We start from the raw sequence: 21,649 nt of genomic DNA on the forward strand, positions 1-21,649 counted from the left end.
CAGCCAACCTTGTTTCGGGGAAAGCAAAGCCAGGGCCCTGCGCTAGCAATCTTAGAAATCAGTAGTGCATCCGATGAAGTGAGCTGTAGCTCACGAAAGCTTATGCTCAAATAAATGTGTTAGTCTCTAAGGTGCCACAAGTCCTCCTTTTCTTTTTGCAAATACAGACTAACACGGCTGCTACTCTGAAAGAAATCAGGTTTCAGAGTAGCAGCTGTGTTAGTCTGTATTCGAAAAAGAAAAGGAGTACTTGTGGCACCTTAGAGATTAACAAATTTATTAGAGCATAAGCTTTTGTGAGCTACAGCTCACTTCATCGGATGCATTACGATGCATCTAATAAATTTGTTAGTCTCTAAGGTGCCACAAGTACTCCTTTTCTTTTTTTGAAAGAAATCAGTCACTTTCAGAGGGGGCCATCTGATTGTGGGTGCTTCCGTTTTTGGTGCCCAACTTGTGACAGCTGGAGCCTGATTTTCAGAGATCTTCAGCATCTATTGCAGCATTCAGTGCAGTTAGGGGGAGCTTCTCAATTGGTGCTCAGCACTCAGCACTGGAAAATTGGTCCCACAATGTCTCTAGCTGGCAGTATTCCTCATGCTGAGTATTCAAAAATCAGAGTCAAGCCCCAGAAAAATCATGAGCTTGGCTTAAAAATTATGAGATTTTAAAAAGTCTAAATTTTGAGTTCTTTTTTTGTTTGGCATCTGTTTTTTGAGCCTCTAAGGTTAATATTTTCAAGTTTTCTCTGCAGACATAAAGGATAGAGACAATTTTTAAAATGTAAGCTGAGATCTTCAATTAATCACGTGACTCTGGGTGCTGAGGCTTTATGAAAAAAAACAAATGTCATGAGAGCTGGCATTGCAACACTTGGGCACCCAAAACCAGAGGTATCCAAAATCAGTGGTCACTTCTGAGAATTTGGCCGCACGTACACAGATGCTTTTTGTCCATCGCACAAACCAATCTGCTAAATATTGATGGTTGGTTGGCTCTTTGTAAAGTGGCTGAGAGGACCCTAGGTGAAAAATACTTTGAAGATATAAAGGGCCTAAAAGTCAGATCAGGGGTAAATGGGTCCACTCCCACTGAAGTCAAAGCAGTTGCAACAGCTTACATTTGGCCCTTTTTATAAGTGGATGGAGTCTCCTCTAGAACCTCTTTGGAGCAGGTACCTAACTTAGGTGCATTATAAATAATAATAAATTAATGCTTTGGGGTCACATTGAGGAAAATAGCAGTAATGTTACATTGTGCTTAAATGCAGTATTCATAGATCTGATTCTTGTACCCATCCTCTTAGTCAATTTTCCTGCTACATACCCCCTTCTTGATCTTCAATGTGTCAATTACACCCATTTACACCATCTTTCTGACCAGTACACACATGACCTGTAATTCACATCACCTTTTACATCAGCTCTGAGTATGGCCCAAAGTGGATTGTTTCCAAGCTCTGCTGACAACTTACCCAAATCAAATCTGAAAACCTTTGGTACATTAATGTTAAGTGCTTGACTTCATTGTATAAAAAAATAAATTCAGAATAACATGTGGCACCTAAGGTCCTCCTGCTATTATGAGATCCTTGCTGCAGTATCTCAGGCCCAAAAGCACAATAGGGGTGAATTAAGAATGGAGTGGAGCTGTCTTGTGCTTTTGTGCGTACACAACCTCTGTTTTATCATCCTTCTTTGGTAGGTCTGACATGATTTGATTTATCTCATAAACTTGGTTCAGCTACGAGTCTTTTTGGATTGTAAAGTGTGTAGCACTAATTCCTGGAGATACCTTGCAAATTTCTGCCGGTAGTTCTTTAATCAGCTGCTTTGTGTCAGACAGATATATTCTGGGTTTGCTGTTTCTTTCTGCTTTTTTAAATGTTCTTTCCTTCTTTGTCCTCTCGATCCATTCTCTGCATTGTTCTTTTGCAAGAGCATGAAACTGAGAATTCCTTGTGACTCATTATTACTCACTGTCAGGATGGGCTCCACCAAGCAAGACTAAATTTGGGAGAAGATTTAGGCCTCCAGCCCTGTTGAGAAAGTACCTAGAGAAATGCAGCCAAATTATAAGAGCAGCATACATAAGATGCCAACTTGGCATGTCTCTTGCTAACTGGATCAGCCACAGAAGCTCCCTTTCAGCTCAGCTGGTGGGGTTGCTAACCACATGCTTATGAATGATAAGGAGCCTAATTTAAGGCCTTGTCTACACACACAGTTTATGTATCGATTTAACTACTTTGATTAGGACTGTGACTTTATACTGATATGGTTAAAGTGGTACAACCTCTAGCGTGTATGCAGTTACACCAGTATAAAGGTGCTTATACCGGTAAAGCTTATTCCCCGGATATATCTGCAACCACACTAGCGGTTGTATATTGATCTAGTTATAGTGGTAGAAAAACTCTCGGTCAACAAGCCCTAGGCTGTGACTATGTGATAACTCTGAGACTTGCCTAAATTCATTTGGTCTCCCCTTGTTATCTATAAGGTGGCTGCAAAGCAGGAAACCAAGAGGGATGACGAAGTCCAAGTAGGGGATGAAGCTTGCAGTTAGCAATGATCCTGAACTGCAAAGTTCAGCTCCAAACTTTCTTGTGTTTCAGGGTATTTGGATCTAAGTTTTGCTTTGGTCCCATCTCTCCCTGCAATGAAAATAAAACTGATCTTAACCAACACTGGTCACATTCTGGACTAATCCACATACTTTAGAATCAGTAAGGATGCCCAAAGTTAGAGTCTGCCCAAAACTCATTCCCATGTAAATTCTATAATTGATTGTTTGCATAAGTAAGAATATCTGCACTGGTCTCTCACTGAAAGTGAATATTGATCTTGTACCAAGGAGTATGGATACATATCACAGGAGGAGGGAACTGGACTTTCAAGGGCACGTGAGATGTATCAGAACAACTCCGTCAACTCATTTCTAAATAAGGAGCTTTGTGTCCCCTGTTGCCAGTGCTGTTACTGTTGATCATGATGTGCAAACAGCTCAGGACGACTGAGAAGCACTTAAAGCTCTACAGGATTTTTAATAGCTGCTCTTGAAGGGATTTGAGCAGTTGGGAAGTTGTTTGGCTTGAGTCACATTTATCTGGAAGAGCAGGAAAAACAGGTTATCCGATAAATAGACCATATATGGGCGTATCTGAGTGCTACTGACCTCTCTGCTCTAGATCTGCAAAATTGTGCAATGCTGCCATCTGATGGCTGAAAAGTTACTGCTATTATTAAGAAAAGGAGTACTTGTGGCACCTTAGAGACTAACAAATTTATCTGAGCATAAGCTTTTGTGAGCTACAGCTCACTTCATCGGATGCATTCCGATGAAGTGAGCTGTAGCTCACGAAAGCTTATGCTCAAATAAATTTGTTATTCTCTAAGGTACCACAAGTACTCCTTTTCTTTTTGTGAATACAGACTAACACGGCTGCTACACTGAAACTTACTATTATTACTGTTTAAAACTAATACTTACATAAGTGCTGGAACTTGGGTGCTGAGGGGTACTGCCACAGCCCCTGGTTGAAGTGGTTTCCATTATACACAGAGTTTACAGTTTGGTTCAATGGCTCTCAGCACCCTCACGATAAAAATTGTTCCACTGAATATTTATATTACGGTGGCACCCGGAGACTCCAATCAAGATTGGAATCCCATGAAGACACTGTGTCTGCCCTGAAGAGCTTACAATCTAAGAAGACAAGTATCATATGAAGGGGGATATGATGAAACATACACAATTTGTAATATACATATAAATATTTGTTATTTTTCTCTTGATAATTTTAAATATATAAATAAATATAAAAGGTAAATGCCAGTTATCCCCATCTGTCCCTCAAGCCATTATTAATTAGCTAACTTCTTACAGGCATCACAGCAGAGAGAGGTTTTGAAAGATTTGAAAGAGGATCAGTTCAGGAAGGATGTTCTGGGCATAGAGGGCAGCCAGGAAGAAGACACAGAGATGTGTGTGAGAAGCTGACGAACATTTGGTGAGTAGAGCTCTGAAAGGCCTTGAAAGTGAGGACAAGAAGGTTAAACTTGATGCCATGAAACCAAGGGAGCCAGTGAGGAGAGTCAAAGAGACTTGGTCAAAACAAAGAAGATGATCTTAACAGCTGCATTTTGTATGGTGATATGGAGGTTTGGGAGGCCACAATAGCGAAGATGAAATATGATGAAAGCTGGATGGGAGTTTTGGCTGTCTGGACAGAAAGAAAAGAGATCTATTTATCTGTTTATGCTTCTAGTTAGCAAAGGCATCAACATCAATACAATCATCTCCCCAGGTAACCTTTTGATTCCATACACACACAAACATATGCATTGCCCACTATTTAAACATAGGTTTCAGAGTAGCAGCCGTGTTAGTCTGTATTCGCAAAAAGAAAAGGAGTACTTGTGGCACCTTAGAGACTAACAAATTTATTAGAGCATAAGCTTTCGTGAGCTACAGCTCACTTCATCGGATGCATTTGGTGGAAAAAACAGAGGAGAGATTTATATACACACACACAGAGAACATGAAACAATGGGTTTATCATACACACTGTAAGGAGAGTGATCACTTAAGATAAGCCATCACCCACAGCAGGGGGGGGAAAGGAGGAAAACCTTCCATGGTGACAAGCAGGTAGGCTAATTCCAGCAGTTAACAAGAATATCAGAGGAAATAACAAGAAATATCCTTTTCCCCCCCCTGCTGTGGGTGATGGCTTATCTTAAGTGATCACTCTCCTTACAGTGTGTATGATAAACCCATTGTTTCATGTTCTCTGTGTGTGTGTATATAAATCTCTCCTCTGTTTTTTCCACCAAATGCATCCGATGAAGTGAGCTGTAGCTCACGAAAGCTTATGCTCTAATAAATTTGTTAGTCTCTAAGGTGCCACAAGTACTCCTTTTCTTTTTATTTAAACATACACATGCACACACATATGCTTTCCATGCACATGTGCACACAAGATCACAGGGACAATTCCACCATGTCATTCATCTGCCTGAGGCTCAAGGAACATGGCAGAATGTATGTAGGCTTGGAAGGATTCAACTCTTATCAGGGAATGTCAGTTTCACTGCACAAACACACACACACACACACACACACACACACACACAAGCTGCTGCAAAAATATTTCCATAGATAATAACTGAAATTTACAAATAGGCAAAGTAAGAAAAATGCTGCCTGAGAACTTATTAGAATTTGATTTAAAGATATTTATATTGTGTATTTTGACATGTGATTCTCACAGTTGGTTTTTAACAGTTACAAAGCTTTAACCTCTTAAATCTCATTGTCTACTGTCTTAAATAATTACTTCCTGATTTCCCCCAACTTTCCTACAGCTGTGAAAATGTAAATCGATAACAATAAAAAAAGTTTAAATCCCATAATTTTGCACAACTGAAGATTTAAATTGATACAAATTGGAAAAAAAGCTTAAAAATCAATATTAGCCATCAAAATTATTTTTAAAAAAATATAATTCTTCCAAGTCTAGATGTATGATATTGAAATGACATCGGCTCATTTCCTGTTTCTACTACTGTTCTGTCCACATTTTAAATGCCAGTTTTCAGATTTGAATCTTGGCCGTTTATGATCTGTACTTGTGTATGCATCTTTCTACAATAGCAAGAAGGTAATATTTTTCTCAAGTAAAGAAAGAGAAATTAATTTCTGGACAGGAGTTCAACACATTAAGTGAATGGGATTAGTAAGGACATAGGATCTGAATGAAAATCATAGAGCTATCCATTCAGGTATCCCATGGCCTTACCCATATCAGATCAGATCCATAGGTCCATGCAGTCCTGTATCCATCTCTGGCACAATGTATCAGACTCAAAGGCCTAAGCTGGTATTCTGCCCCTTGCCATATAAGATCAGATCCACAGGTACGTTTAGTATGGTACCCTACCTTCTGCCATACTGGATTAGATCCATAGATCCTTCTACTCTGGAATCCTGCCTCTAGACCAATATCTGATACCTCAGAGGAAGATGAACACTCTTGATAATGCACCTTTCCAGCTGTCATGCCCAATAGGAGAAATAGTCTCTTTCCAGCTTTCCCATAGATAAACACGGCCAGGGATGAAAGTACTCATAAATTCTTACCAGTATGGGGGCCGGCTCTGGCCCCCGGAAGGGACAGGGCCTCTGGCAAAAGGGGCAGGGCTGCGGATCAGCCTCCCCCAGCCAGCTCATCTACACTGCCTGGCCCCCGCTGCCCGGGGCTCCAGAAGCGATTTAAAAGGGCCTGGCTATCCAGCTGCTGCCATGGTAGCAGCAGCTGTGCCCGGGAGCCCTGAGCCCTTTTTAATTGCCAGCCCTGGGGCAGCTGCCCTTTTGCCCCCCGTCATAAATATAAAGGGAAGGGTAAACACCTTTAAATCCCTCCTGACCAGAGGAAAAACCCTTTCACCTGTAAAGGGTTAAGAAGCTAGGATAACCTCGCAGGCACCTGATCAAAATGACCAATGAGGAGACAAGTTACTTTCAAAGCTGGAAGGGTGAGCGGGAAACAAAGGCTCTCTCTGTCTGTGTGATGCTTTTGCCAGGACTAGAGTAGGAATGCCGGTCAGAACTCCTGTAAAGAGTTAGTAAGCAATCTAGTTAGATATGCGTTAGATTCTGTTTTGTTTAAATGGCTGATAAAGTAGCTGTGCTGAATGGAATGGATATTCCTGTTTTTGTGTCTTTTTGTAACTTAAGGCTTTGCCTAGAGGGATTCTCTATGTTTTGAATCTGATTACCCTGTAAGGTATTTACCATCCTGATTTTACAGAGGTGATTCTTTTACTTTTTCTTTAATTAAAATTCTTCTTTTAAGAACCTGATTGTTTTTTCATTGTTCTTAAGATCTCGGGGTTTGGGTCTGTGTTCACCTATGCAAATTGATGAGGATTTTTATCAAGCCTTCCCCAGGAAAGGGGGTGTAGGGCTTGGTGGGATATTTTTGGGGAGAGACGTTTCCAAGTGGGCACTTCCCCTGTTATTCTTTGTGTAACACTTTGGTGGTGGCAGCTTTTAACCTAAGCTGGTAAGAATAACCTTAGGGGGTCTTTCATACAGGTCCCCACATCTGTACCCTAGAGTTCAGAGTGGGGAAGGAACCTTGAAACCACCCCATCGGTGGCCCAGGGGGGCAAAAGGGGCAAGCAGCACTTTAACGTTGTTGCCCCTTTTGCCTCCCCCATCGGCAGCCCTGCCAGTAGGGTCCCTACTGGAAGGGCTGCCGACAGGTGGGGGAAGGGGCAGCAACGTTAAGGCACTGCCACGGCAGCGCTTTAACGTAATCTCTGTACCCACGTTAAAGCGCTGCCGTGGCAGTGCCTTAACGTTACTGCCCCTTCCCCCACACGTCGGCGGCCCTTCCATACCGGCTCACTTTCACCCCTGAACATGGCCTATACTGTGGAGTCTGGTCTTTAGTTTACAGAGCTGTGAATGATATTGACAGTCAAAAATCCATCCAGGCCTTTCAGAAATGCAGCCACAGCCTCTACATCCACGTTCTCACTCTGCGACTTTGAGAAAAATCACGAGTTACACAAATGTTACCAACATTTGCACAGCCTGTCAGTATCAGAAACAAATGAATTGATGAAAACTTCTGGCTTTGGATTTCTTTTTTAAATCACAGGGAGCATTAGTGGCATTGTAAATGTGAGTTGCAAGGGGATATGTACTGTGTGTCAGAGGAGGATGGACAAGTCTGATCAGCAAAAGAAGCATGCATTCCCAGCTTCAAAGGTGGTTTTGAAAACAACTGAGAGAAAAAAAGTAATTGCTTAATTCAAATGTAAAACTGGAAACTATCAGCCTACACATCCCCATCAACAAAATATGATAAAAAAATTTCCTGAGACAAATCAATCTGATGGAATCCTAGATGTGTAGGACTGGAAGGGACCTCGAGAGGTCTTCTAGTCCAATTGCCTGCACTCAAGGCAGGACTAAGTATTATCTAGACCATCCCTGACAGGTGTTTGTCTAACCTGCTCTTAAAAACCTCCAGTGATGGAAATTCCACAACCTCCCTAGGCAATTTATTCCAGTGCTTAACCACCCTGACAGGAAGTTTTTCCTAATGTCCAACTTAAACCTCCCTTTCTGCAATTTAAGCAGTCACCCCACCTTCTGCAAGTCACCCCACCTTGCTCTAGGCTGGATCTTTGCAGACTGACTACTACTGCACACTTCCCTACAGAATACCTTCACCAGCAAGCAGCAACGGTAAGGTAAACCACTGAGAATGTAAAAATTTGTAATTTTAACACACTTTTCAATACACCACACTTTTTAGCCTCAGCCCTTTAATATTTTCTCTGTCTAAAGGCTCTGAGATGCTCTATGAGTCTCGTGTACTTCATTGTTTTGTGGGGGGCAATGAAGCAAGGAAGAGATGTTTATATCTGTATCACCAGATAAAGCAAAAGGAATAAATCCCCTTTCTTCTCTCTCCATTAGATACACTGAACTTCCTGCTTTGTTGAGAACCATTCTCATACAATTAGCTCAATATCACCTTGATCCCAGCACTGCTCACACTTCAGTCATTCTTTCTATGCAACTGAATGTCCCCAAAGCTTTTAATTTGATCCCAGGGTAGGGAGGGGGGGCTCATTTAAAACACCATAATGAAACAGCTGTTCTATACAGTACAGATCTAGCAACATACTTGCAGTAGTGTTGGTGAATCTGTCACTGTGAAGTCAGAGAGAGAGAGGGAACAGATCCTCCTTCTGGGCAGCAGGGATATCCCCTGCTCTTGCCAAACAGCACTGGGGGGGAAGCCTTTCAATGACAAGCTACACCATGCAGTGATCTGAAAGGTCAGAGTGTCAAGCACATCTCCTCATGGGTGGCCTGTGAGTGCTGATAATTCGGTGTTTAATTTCTGAGCCCCCTACTGGGATTCACTCTGCTTGCTGCTGTTGGCAATAGGGGGCTGGGACCCAGTGTCAGAGAGGAGAGTCTAGACTCAATTTTGCTAGACTACTGTTTTAACATCAGAGCTAGGGTGGAGCACTTCACAAATAGCAGGTTTCAGAGTAGCAGCCGTGTTAGTCTGTATTCACAAAAAGAAAAGGAGTACTTGTGGCACCTTAGAGACTAACAAATTTATTAGAGCATAAGCTTTAATAAAAAGAAAAGGAGTACTTGTGGCACCTTAGAGACTAACATCCGATGAAGTGAGCTGTAGCTCACGAAAGCTTATGCTCTAATAAATTTGTTAGTCTCTAAGGTGCCACAAGTACTCCTTTTCTTTTTGCGAATACAGACTAACACGGCTGCTACTCTGAAAGCTTTAATAAGTTGCATCTGATGAAGTGAGCTGTAGCTCACGAAAGCTTATGCTCTAATAAATTTGTTAGTCTCTAAGGTGCCACAAGTACTCCTTTTCTTTTCACAAATAGCATAACACTTACAAAGACTTTGGGACAGAATCTGATCTCAGGTATGTCAGCGTAAATCTGATGCAAGTTCAATGAATTACTCAAGGTTTACACTGATGTAAATGAGATCAGGATCTGCCCTTTTTGTCCTTGTATTGCTCCTGCCATTTGAGGATCTCCAATCACATTACGACTTTTCATGAATTTAACTCCACAACAACTTTATCAAGTAGACAAGTAGCAATACCTCATTTCACAGAACCTGAGGGCCCCTGCATTTGAGGGGAAAGATTGTCAAAGGCACAAAGGGAGCCTAAGCCTTATGTGATTTGCTCAAAGTAACACAGGAAGTCATTGGCAAAGTTGGGTATAAATCTCAGATCACCAGACTTCAAGTACCTTGGTCTAGTTATTAAATAACACTGCCTCTCCATCTGACTGGTGGGTTAAATATCGAGTTGCAGAGACCTATGAAATAGCATATACCCAGTCATGGGCAGTACAGCCTGTTTGATGCAGTTAAGAAAGGTTGTTAATACAAAAACAGTAACATGGCTAACATCTACGTGCTTCTGCATTAGAGAAGGGCCAGCTCCTGTGTTATTGGCACTGCTACACTATTTATGCATCAAATTAGATCTGGATAAATGGTTTTGCAGACTCACTGGGATATTCATTTCAGGACACCCATTCTGCCTCAGCATCTCAGTGCTTTCCCGACTGCCCATGCTGTTATGTCTGGAGCATGTCATTGAGACAAGGGCACAGCTTCCTTGTGGCTATCCTTCTGAGCAGGGTGGCCAGGTCTGTAGCTTTTCTATGACCTTCAGGTTGGGGGCTTTTTACAGCAGAGAGTAGGCCATTTATTGATCTATTTTTAGAGCTGCTCACAGCTTTTTGGGCTGCTGCTGTAGACAAGAATCTTGCGCTGCTAGGGGCCAAATCAGATGCACATCAGCCAAGGGCAAGACACCGGGACATAACCAGAGGTAGCATTATTGCTCTGATAGCCACTAGCAGGGCTCAGACACCCAGAATATTGGGCTGCTGAAGTTATTGACAGGATTTAAGGTTCAGCAATCGCCCCCATACAATGGCTGTTACACTCAATGGGCCAAATTCTGCTTCTGAGCCATGTGCCTCAACCCTGACCTGGAGATTAATACAACAGATCCCTGCTAGAGTAAGGGGAGTTCAGTATCTGTGGCCCATTCAGTCACTGGGCTATCTGCTGAGACTGTCGGCAAAGGTGTCAACTGGTGCCACTGTGATGGCCGTTTCTATTCATGATGTGAGGAGCTACTCAGCATGAGTAAAGGTGGAAGACTCAGACCCTAATTATAACCAGGAAAAAGGTCTGGATATCATTGTGAACAGCTCAATGAAAGCCTCTGCCAGTGTGAAATGGCAGTAAAAAAGAAAGTGTCAGGGTGCATAAGGAAGGGGACAGGAAATACTGCTAGAGATATTCTAATGCTATTGGATAAATCCAGGGTACACCTTCCCCTGACTGGAATAGTGTGTTCAGTTCTGATCAGCCCATCTTAAAAAAGATACGACAGAAATAGAGCGGGTTCAGAGGCAGGGAGTAGTAACTAGATGCCTGGAGAGGCTTCCATAAGAAAATAAATTGACAACTCTGGGACTATTTTTGAGAGGAAACAAAGAACAGGGAGCATCAAAATAAGGACTGGAATAGAGAAGGCAAATTTGATGCCCTCTCAATATAAAAACAAAGCGATCTTCAATGGAAGGAAAAGGCAGCAAACTTAAAACTAATATAAGAAAATCATTTTACACAACCCATAGTAATCTGTGGAGCTCACTGTCACAACAGATCACTGAGGTCAAGAGCTAAGTATTAGAGTATACTCCAAGCTCCACGGAAGTCACTGCAGTGGTGGATGTGATCCAGAGTGTCATTCATTCATCTTTTCATAAACACTGCATCATCCACCTTGTTTTATTAAAAATTTCCCTTCTAACATATACTAAAGAATTAAGACAGCAGCTACTAAATATGTTCAGCAAAATGCAACAGAATGTGCTCATTTAAAACATCCTGTAGTGATTCTTAAATGCTGAGCTATAGCGAAGATATCCACAAAGACTCCACTACTATATATCACCAAATTAGACTACCAAATCCATCCAGTTAACTCACACTGTCTGTGTGTTAAGGTTAATTCCCCACTCTGGTGATTCGAGTGCAGAAGGTGGGGGCCTGCAAGGATTCCAACAATTAATAGTGGCCACTCCAGGCTTGTATTAAACTCCCAAGGTTACAGCTTTTCTCTGACCTTGGACTGGTAGATACTGCCATCACCCAAGTGCAGAACTCCTTTGAGAACTCAGGAAGGTGCACTTGGGAATTCCTTCCTGTGGGGTATCCTCAAGCCCCTTCACACACACACACCCCTGCTGGGAAGGACTGAGAAAGAAAAAAAAAAGAAGAAGAAATCAGCTGTTGTCACCAGATAATTAAACAACATGTGCACAAACCTCTTAAGACACAAAAATCCAATTCTGGTTTTTAAAAAAGTAAATTTTATTAATAAAAAAAATACACCTGGGAATTTAGGCATTTGCTAGATTTAAAAAAAACCCAAACCTACAAGGATTAAGCATTTAGAATAGCTTTCTATTTATTTTCTATTTCTATAAAGGTTACAAGCAAAACAAAAGGACCTGGGGTTAGCATAGAGGAATCCACAAGCCATAAAGAAAAACAAGGAATAAACCTAATTGCGTCTTCCTAGATATTTCCTGATCTACTTACATATCTCGGGTTTTAAATGAGTAGTTTCTAGGTATGATACTGATGATTTTTTCATACCTGGCCCAAGCTCTTACAGCATAGCTCTGTTTTGTTTGCCTCTCCCCAGGAAAACAACAACAGACAGACAAAAGGGGAGTGCTGTTTCAATTTTAAAAAGTTCTGGCCTTTCCATTGACTCTTGGCCAGGTGCCCACTCACTTCCTTTTACCTATGCATAACAGTGAGACTCTTTAACGCTTTACAGGTAGAGCAATTAGAGAACAGCTACTAAGAGGGATTTTATAGCTACTGGCTGGGTGGGTGTCCATAAAAGTGAGCTTCCCCACCCCTTCATTTATCACAAGGTGTCTTCTTGTAACAACAGAGAATCCCTCATAATCCATTTGCTTATGCCAGAGTAGGAAGTAAGGGCCCAATCTAGCAAAGCCATTAAGACTAGAGCTGGTTGAAAGTCAGAATTTTCATTCTGTGGGAAATTCCAAAATAAAAAATAAAGTTCTGTTTAGAAATGCAAATAGAATTTCGAAATTCCCTGCAAAAGGGAAAATCTGGAAAAAAAATCAGTTTGAAAAATCAAAACATTTTGTTTAAAAAATTTCTAAGTGAAATTGAGCCTGAGCTTCCGGCTCAACTGTGAATCCCAGGGCTTCTAGGATCCTGACTCCCCATCAGGCTGCTTAGGAGCCAGGGCTCTCAGTCTTCCAGTTCTGTGGCTGGGAGCCTAGAAGCCTTGAGAGCCCCTAAAGCCTTTCAGGCGCTTGGGTCCGGAGCAGAGACCTTGAAGCCATAGGGCAGTCCGCATAGTGAGACTGCTCAGAGCTGCAGGCCCCGGAGCTTGTGGATTTCTGATACAGCCCTCCCCGTGTGTGGTTCATGTTTTTGTGAAATATTTCAAGTTCAACAAACTGGCATTTTCCAAGGAAACTGTTTTGTTGAAAAATCCAGTTTTAGTTAAGTGGGACTACTCACATGCTTTCATTCTATTCTATATTGGTTCTCAGATCTCGCTGATCATCATAGTATCTGAACACTTGCTTAAAGTTAAGCATGTGCTTAACTGCTTTACTGCATTTAAGCCTTAGGTCTTATGTACACACAAAAGTTGTTCCATTTTAATGACACCACTATAACTAAAGCGGTACAATCCCTCTAATGTGGACAGCTATATATCTATAAAACAGTGCTATGTTGGTATATCCTTATATATATACTGGTATTCCTGTATGGGAAGCACAATATGCAATAGTGGTACAAGCACTTTTACACTGTTATAACTGCATCCACTCTAGGGGTTGTACCAGTATAATTATTTCATTAAAAATTACAAACCCACCAACATGGTTCTACCGTATAAACACAGTGTATAGAACAGGACTTAGTGTGGATATTTTCTCCCTGTCCTGATTGACACTGGTAATCAATCTCTTGTCCTAAAGATTAAAAAAATGAAATGTAGAAATTAACTTAAACATTAGATTTTAACAACTGTAAAGATAATTAAAAGTTCATAGTAGAGCTTTTTCTCAATGCAGTTGTTCTCTTTAATTGCCTCGAAGCCGGATTTACATAATTTCAGGGAGTTTGAAAATGAAAGTTTGTACCTAACTTTTTCTTAAAGGTGATTTGCAAATTGTTTTAAAATAGTTTCACAATAAAGGTCATATGTTCACTGTGCCAAACAGCTGCAGACAGGAAGGCATTCATAATTTTGTTAAGTTTTTGTTTTGGGTTTGCGAAGGTTTTTTCCATCATTCTTTTCTACCCCAGGTTTGCTCTCTTTGGTTCACAATTACTTAGCTTTGCTACTGAGCTTTCTTTCTTTCTTGCTTTACATTTTTAAAGCACATTAAAATCCAATTAACAAATTTCATCAAATTAAGCTTGATGGCCCTGCAGACTCAAAGCTTCTGTTTAGCCACAGAACAGGTACAAGAACACATAGTATCAAAGCAAGCTTCACACACATAGTCACTCGCCCAGTCTATAAGCCTCAACCATGGCTTGGCAATGTGCAGGTGGTTTTAGGACTGACCTCTTTGTAATGCAAGTGCCACTGTCATAGTCTCCTGCAGTGAGGGGAAGCCAAATATTTTCAAATACTGGACACAAATGTCTTCAATAGCCAAGCTGATATCTAGAAATCGCAGAGATGGTCCCATCAGAAATGTCATAAGCAGACAGAGAGAGTCACTGCAGGCCACTGTCTTTACTGATCTCCATCTGGAATGATCCCAGACAAAATAGGATCTTCATCCTCTTTCCCCTCACTTGTCTTCAAGGACATGTTGAGTTTATGCCAAAACAACGGAATCTCCTTCTCCTCCTGGGGCCACATGAGGTATGTTTTCTTCTTCACCAGCTTTCTCATTCTGTGGTAGGGTGATAGACTATCACTGGGGATGTGTTCCAGGAAAATTAGGACCAGGACATCCTTGTGTTCATCAAAGAGGCGAAAGCTGGCCACCTGGATCTCCTTAGAGCACCACTCACTTTCCAGGTAGTGGCGGGTTATGACACAAATGGTCTTCCTGCTGGCATAGATGTTTTCCACAATGTTCTTCAGGATGCACTTCCCTGGTTCAAAGTCACGGTAGTGCAGACATAGCCTCCAGTGGTATTTGTCTTCCAGTGTGGGAAGGAGCTCATTGATCACCCACTCCTGGTCATGCAGGTTGTAGGAGACAAACGCGTCATAGTCGTATTTTTTATGTTGCCTCATCCTTTTGTGCCTCTTGTCATGAATATAGGCAAGTAGCAGGTGGTAAGCATAAATCCCCTGCCACCTCCAGCGAAAACAGATGCAGACTATCATCAGTAAAATAATTGTGGTTGTATTCGTAACAAACAGAATAAACTCATGGTCGACTGTGCAGAAGGAGGTGTGGAAGGCCCACAGTTTCCTTCCCTTACTGGCAAGTGGGAAAGCACAGGTGTACTGGTAGAAATAGATCACCTGAGTTTTTAAGTCATGAAGAGACCAATTGAGGAACATTTGGTTATCGCAAGAACAAGTGAAAGGATTTTGTCTAAGATCCAAAAAAGTAAGGTAAGATAAAGCCCTTATGTGCTTAAGTTCAATTACATTTAGTTTGTTTCCAGACACCCTGAGTATGACCAGCTTAGAAAAGTTTACGTGGAGAACAAAATCAAGGGACTGTAGCCCTATTTTATTGAGATGTAGCTCTCTCAGCTTCGGTACAGGCTGGAACAGAGCTGGGCTAAAGGGACTGATAGGATTATTGCTCAAATCTAGTTCTTCAAGCATAGGGGTGTAACTAAAGGTGGCTGGATCCAAATAAGTGATCGGCAAGTTGCCAGCATGGATTCTCACTATTGATTCCAACCCTTGCAAGAAGTTAGATGGGAAATTCAGAAGCCCATTCCGACGTTGGCTGTTCAGAGAGAGGTATTTTAAGGACTTCAGGAGAATGAAGGGAGGGTTGTCAAGTTCTCCAGATGTCTCATAGGAGATGTAATTTTCAAAAAGCTGAAGGTCAACCAATGAGTTTACTCCCTGGAAGATGCCTTTCTGGAAAGTTTGCTTGGTGATCTTATTTGTGGCAAGAAGCAGTGTCTGAAGGTGGCTCAGACCTTCAAAGGCTCCGGGTTCTATTATGCTAATTTGGTTGTCCAGCAGGCTGAGAAACTGCAGAGAAGTCAGATTCCTAAAAGTTTCTTTCTTGATGGAGCTCATCTTATTTCCTGTTAATTCCATTTTTTCCAGCTTCCCTAAACTATCTGAAAAAGGTTGTGAGATTTCCAAAAGGAGGTTCATTCCGAAATTTAATTCCAACAAATTGTGTAGATCCGAAAACAAATCTGAGCTGATCTTAGTGATTCTGTTTCCGGTTAGATTGAGGTGCTCCAGGTTCTTTAGATTGGCAAAGTCATTTGGGACAATTTTCCTAATTTGATTAAAGCTGAGATCCAGACTTTTCAGAGACGTTATATTCGAAGTTGCATTTGGTACTGCAGTGAACTCATTGTTTGCCAAGGAAAGACTCTGTAAAGAATTCAGGGGCTGAAAAGATATACACGGCACCACTTTAAACCTGCTGTGTGTCAGATCCAAATGGCATAAATGAGTGCAGTTTTCAAAGACAGTTCCTTTAATGTTTTCAAATTTATTGCCTTGTAAGTTAAGAGTCTTAACATTTCGGTGCCAAAGGCATACTTTTTCTATGATATTGTCAGAATCAGTCAAGTTCAACTCATTTAGGTGGATCTCTTCTAGCAAAGAGCAATTCAGTTTTTGGACCACAGCCAATATGTCTAGTAGTGTCATAAATATTCCTCCTAAATATAATCTCTTTAACCCTTTCAGGAAACAAGGGTCTTGTATAATCCATGTAATGTGGTTATGGGTGCCAGAGAAAGATAAATCCAGTGAAAGAAGTCTATACAAAGCATCAGTTGCAACATCAATGAAAGAGATTGGGTTATGGGATGCATCCAGTTCACGAAGCCACATGGGCACATTAACAATATCTTTGGTAGTGAAATTTGTTATATTGTTCTCTCTTATGTGCAGCTCTTCCAAAGATTTTGCCTTAAACACAACGTCCAAAGCATTCAGAGAATGTAACTTGTTTGATGATAAATCAATTACCTTTAACTTCATCAGGTGAGCAAAGGCAGATGCCTCAATCCTGTCAATATTATTTCCCCTAAGTAGCAAGACTGTAAGGTTCCCGAGTCCATCAAACATAGAGCTGGAAAGAACTCTCAGCTGGTTTGAAGTGAGGTTCAAAATCTTTAGGCTGCTTGTGTGAGTAAAAGTGCCTTCTTCAATTAGATGAATTTGGTTCTGAGAAACATTCAAGACTTGCAACAGACTCAGTTTGCTGAAGTCGCTCTGCCTCAGGCTTGCAATCTGATTCTCAGACAGATCTAAGCTGCTTACATTCCAGGGAAGATGACTTGGGACTCGAGGCAAGTTCTGATGATAGCACAGCACCTTTATCATTTTGCTCCACTGTCCATGGACCATACAGTTCTTCAGTGAGTAAGGAGCCACTCCTTGGCCTTGGCTGTAGAAAATCAAGACAGAGAAAAGCTGCAGGAACAACATCTCTCTAACTCCTGATCACTCCTTAGTTCAAAACCAAGAAGAGTCGTAGTGAGGAGAGAGCTGAAAGTGAAATTAGTGCTCTTGTGTAATCAGGAAAAATCTCCAAATGCGGAAGAGAAAAATCCTCATGTTACATATCACTATTAATAAAATATTGAGGTCTCTGTTTTCAGAAGAGCTGGAGTTAGTTGCTTTAAGTCTCATACTACTGAAGAATTAAAAATTAAAGGGCCAAATTTTCAAAGGACAGTGCAGTGAGTATGTGAGCACCCGATAGGGCCTGCATAAAACACTAAGGCATGTGCACAATGGGTAAGTGTGCAGAAAGGCCATAATTTCACCCAGTTCTTCACCAGGCCTTGATTTTGCAATTTAAGTCACTCAGATGTTTAAAACGCCAATTGCTCCTGTAAATCAGGGACATACCTGTAGACATCTAAGCGTCCAGAACTGTTAAGGCAAATAATCATGGGTACAAAACTGCACCTGCAAGAATGAGACCACATTTGAAAAGCTGGCCTATAAAAGGCCTATTTGCTTATGTGGTTTATTTTTGTCTCAGGTGTATAGGGTAGTTGGGAGGTCAAACAAAGTGAATTTATTCATTGTGTGGCTTCCTTTAAAAGACATGCCTCAACGATTGTCTTTCCAGATAACAGGCAGAAATCTGGAAGTGTTTCTTTTGAGAAAATGAGATTTTTTTTTGGTGGTTAGTTTAGAGGATAAAATATGTATGTATGTGCACTGCTACCCTCTGCTGATAGGAATCAGACCTGCTCAGTATAGGGGTATTTCCTAGGAATATGAACAGGATTTAGTATTGGAATTTGTGATTCAAGTGTTTGGGTTGTCTTGCATTTACATTTTGCAAGATCAAAATAATGATATGTCACAGCACCGCCTATCTGGACTGGCTTCGGGCTAGCCGCTGCCTCCGTATCCTCTTCTTGGGCTCCCTAATAACTTCAACATAGAATTTAATGTGTCAAGTAACATAGGCTTTAATGCGTCTTGGGAGCTGGGTTTATTAACAAAGGGTGGAATGGGTGGGGTTGCACCAGCACGCACTGAAATTTGGCCGGCAGCCCCTCTGTCATGACAGAGGGGCACTGGGCCAAACCCAAGTGGTGTTGCAACCCCACGCACAACATCACAATGCTTGGAGAGGGGAACCGCAGCTGCGGAGTGAGTGCAGTTCAGTTGTTTGGACCGTGTAAAAAAATGTCTGGGGGCGCCCCTTAAGCCCTCTGCCTGAGAGCTACAGAGAGTCATGTGCGGAGTGGCTCATGCAGCCTTCCTCCTCCTCCTCCCCTCCTTTGAGTCTCTCCCTTCTCTATCAAGCAACGACTCCCAGAGCTTCCTACCTAAAGGCTTTTCTTCTCTCCCCTTTGCACTCCACAGGCTTCTGTTTTATCTACACCCCAGAAGGCCTGATTTATCCACATGGCATGCCTGTTCTGTGACCTTGTTCATTTTCTCCATCTGGGAAAGCAAACTAAGTGAGTCATAGGTGGGGTTGGACCCATTTCCCCTAAAGGGCCAGTCATCCTGTGACATGATGGTTAATGATACTTCGTTCTCTCCACAGTAAGAGCATAAGCTTTCGTGGGCTACAGCCCACTTTATCAGATGCATAGAATGGAACATATAGTAAGAAGATATATATATATATATACATACGGAGAAGGTGGAAGTTGCCGCACAAACTGGAAGATTAATTAATTAATTAATTAGTATGGCAACTTCCACCTTCTCTGTGTATATCTATCTATATCTATATCTATATATCTTCTTACTATATGTTCCATTCTATGCATCCGATGAAGTGGGTTGTAGCCCACAAAAGCTTATGTTCTAATAAATTTGTTAGTCTCTAAGGTGCCACAAGTACTCCTGTTCTTTTTGCAGATACAGACTAACACGGCTGCTACTCTGAAATCTCTCCACAGTGTAATTTACCTGAGGCAGACAGACAGCACAAGGGGTATGCTCCACTTAAGTCCTTCGCAAAGGGGTGAATTTCACCCTGTGCCTTCCATCTGAAGATCTCAAAAGGACTTTACAAATATTCATGAGTCAAACCTCATAACAGCTCTGTGGGGTATGTATGAATAAGGAAATTAAATGGAGTGTTGCCACTGCATTGCATGAGAATCTCAGCTTTTTTTAAAGTTAATTTCTAGCCCTAGTGGTTGCAGAGAAAAGTTGGAAAATGTGACCATTAAAAGTGCAAACACCAGAAGCCAAATAAAAAGAACCCCAAATGTACTGGGTTTTGAAATCACATGATTTTTAAGCTAATCTTGTGATTTTTGAACCCTTGGGGTTGGTAGCAGTATGAGTATGGTGGGATGTGCTCCCCACACTGACCCTGCAAGAACTGAGTAGGACCAGGTGGGCCAATCTGCTAATTAGGCTGCAAATGGGGAAGCTTGAGGCTGGAGGCAGCTAGTTAGAGAGAAGCTCACCTGTGAGGGACAGGTGAGGTTTATACAAAGGACAGGAAATTGGAAGCAAAAAGGGGAGCAGGGAGAAGTTGTGATTACTCCCTGGGAAAAGGGAGGAGTGGTTGTGGGGGGAAGCATGCTGCAGAGATGAGTTGCCTAAAGTTACTCCCCAGGAGGGAAGAGACTGGCAAATGTAGAGGTGTGGGGAGGGCCAGATGGTTTGGAAACAGCTCAGGGAAAGGCAGCAAGGTGCAGGAAATTGATCTTGGCTGCTGTGTAGAGGGTCCCTGAGCTGGAACCCGAAGAAGAGGGTGGGCCTGGGTTCCCTTACCAGTCTCTGTGGGAGTGGCACTGTGAGGCAGTGAAGTGGAAGACTGTCTGAGGCTACTGAAGAGCAGGACCTTGATGCATTCCACCATATACACCCCCTCCCCCCGGGGTAAGTACAATAGTGACCTGGTCGGAGGGCTGAGTGATGAAGAGGATGCTGTGGTTCTGTAGTGAAAGATGGCCTGCAGAGGAGAAATTGATAGGGTATAATTGCTAAAAGGGGTGTTGACTTGACCGAGCTAATCCCCAGAACCACCAGGAAGTGAGTAGAGCCCCCTGTCACAGTGGGGCACAGAGAGACTTGTCCAAGGTCACACAGTGAGTTTCTAGCAGAACAAGGGCTAGAACGCAGATCTCTGGATTATTAGAGCAGTGCCTCAAGGGGTATTCCTGGGGCCGTTGTCATGGGAGCTCTTGGCTTTGCACGTTAACTGCTCCTGGATGCTAGGAAGATTGTGAGACCAGATCCAATGTCACTTTGGCCCCATAAGTAGTTTCCCAAGGCAAAAAAGCCAGTGACAAATCTAAACTCCAAAGGGGATAGAACTTGGGAGGTAACTGGCTTGACCGAAATGTCTGTACCTTCAGAGGGAGGGAGTTCCATGGGGCCCAGTTGCACAGCCTTGGTGATTCAATATGCTTCCCTCTCCTGTCCATCTCAGGAAAAGGACCAAGGCTTCAACTGAGTCTGCAGAAGGCTGCAGCTGTGAGTACCACTCTACCCTGAGTGTTAGTTGTGTGCTGGGTGTACCACAAACTCAGAGGCAAGGTGTGTAGGTACTCCAAACACAAGGGCTTCAGGCTCTAACTCTTAAGGGGTTCCCCAAAACCCTTGCACACTTTGTACAACTGAAGATTGATTCTTTTCCTAGTACTGCCAGAAATAACAGCTGCGCCCTGGGCATGCTTGTTTTAATGGTTACAAGATAAATCCCAGTTCCCAGTTTAGCCCAGAGGGGCAGTCCAGCACATGTGCATACGGGTATCCAGGAGTCATTGTGACCGCTTTGTATTGGCCTTCTGCTGGGGGGCTGCAGCACCATGTCTTCCTGTTGCAACTGGGTTAATGGTGGCTCAGCTCTCCGGCCCTCCAGAGCCCCAACTCCTAGGCTAACTACTGTCCAGCTTTTCCCTTCTCAGCCTGCTCACAGGTTGCTGCCACCCACTTCTGGCTCCTGTTTTAATGATTATGGATCCCTCCGCTAGCTGGATGTTGGACTATGGTAACGAAGCCCAGTAATGAGCTAGCCGGCTCTTTACAGTGCATCTGTAGATAATGCAGAATGGAGCCAGTGCTCGTTTCCTGTGCCACATGCATGTCATCTAGCTCATGCCCAGCATATCTGTATTTCTGTGGCAACAGCTTAGATACAAGTTGTTGGTTCAAGACTCTAGGCCAGATGCACTGTTGGTGTAAATGGGCACAGGTCTATTGTCTCAGTGGCGTTTCATCCCTTTACAAAAGGTAAGAATCTGGCCCAGTGTGTTTTCAATCCATATGATTGGGTTGAGTGTTTTTATAATCAGTTGTGAGTCCAGAAAACATGAGTTTATGTCTCTCACTTCCCTGCCAGCCTGTGGATTTCCAGGGCAG

At 42.3% G+C, this 21,649-nt stretch overlaps 1 protein-coding gene across 1 annotated transcript; it reads right to left on the bottom strand.

The window, feature by feature from the left end:
- Positions 1 to 14,017: 14,017 nt before the first annotated feature.
- Positions 14,018 to 17,340, bottom strand: LOC119860305 (toll-like receptor 13). The gene has a single exon (XM_038413850.2). The coding sequence runs from the start codon at positions 17,276 to 17,278 to the stop codon at positions 14,414 to 14,416; it is 2,865 nt and encodes a 954-aa protein (XP_038269778.1). The 5' UTR covers positions 17,279 to 17,340; the 3' UTR covers positions 14,018 to 14,413.
- Between the last annotated feature and the right edge of the window lie 4,309 nt (positions 17,341 to 21,649).

The sequence above is a fragment of the Dermochelys coriacea genome, chromosome 8 (genome assembly GCF_009764565.3).
Source record: "Dermochelys coriacea isolate rDerCor1 chromosome 8, rDerCor1.pri.v4, whole genome shotgun sequence".
Lineage (NCBI taxonomy): Eukaryota > Metazoa > Chordata > Testudines > Dermochelyidae > Dermochelys > Dermochelys coriacea.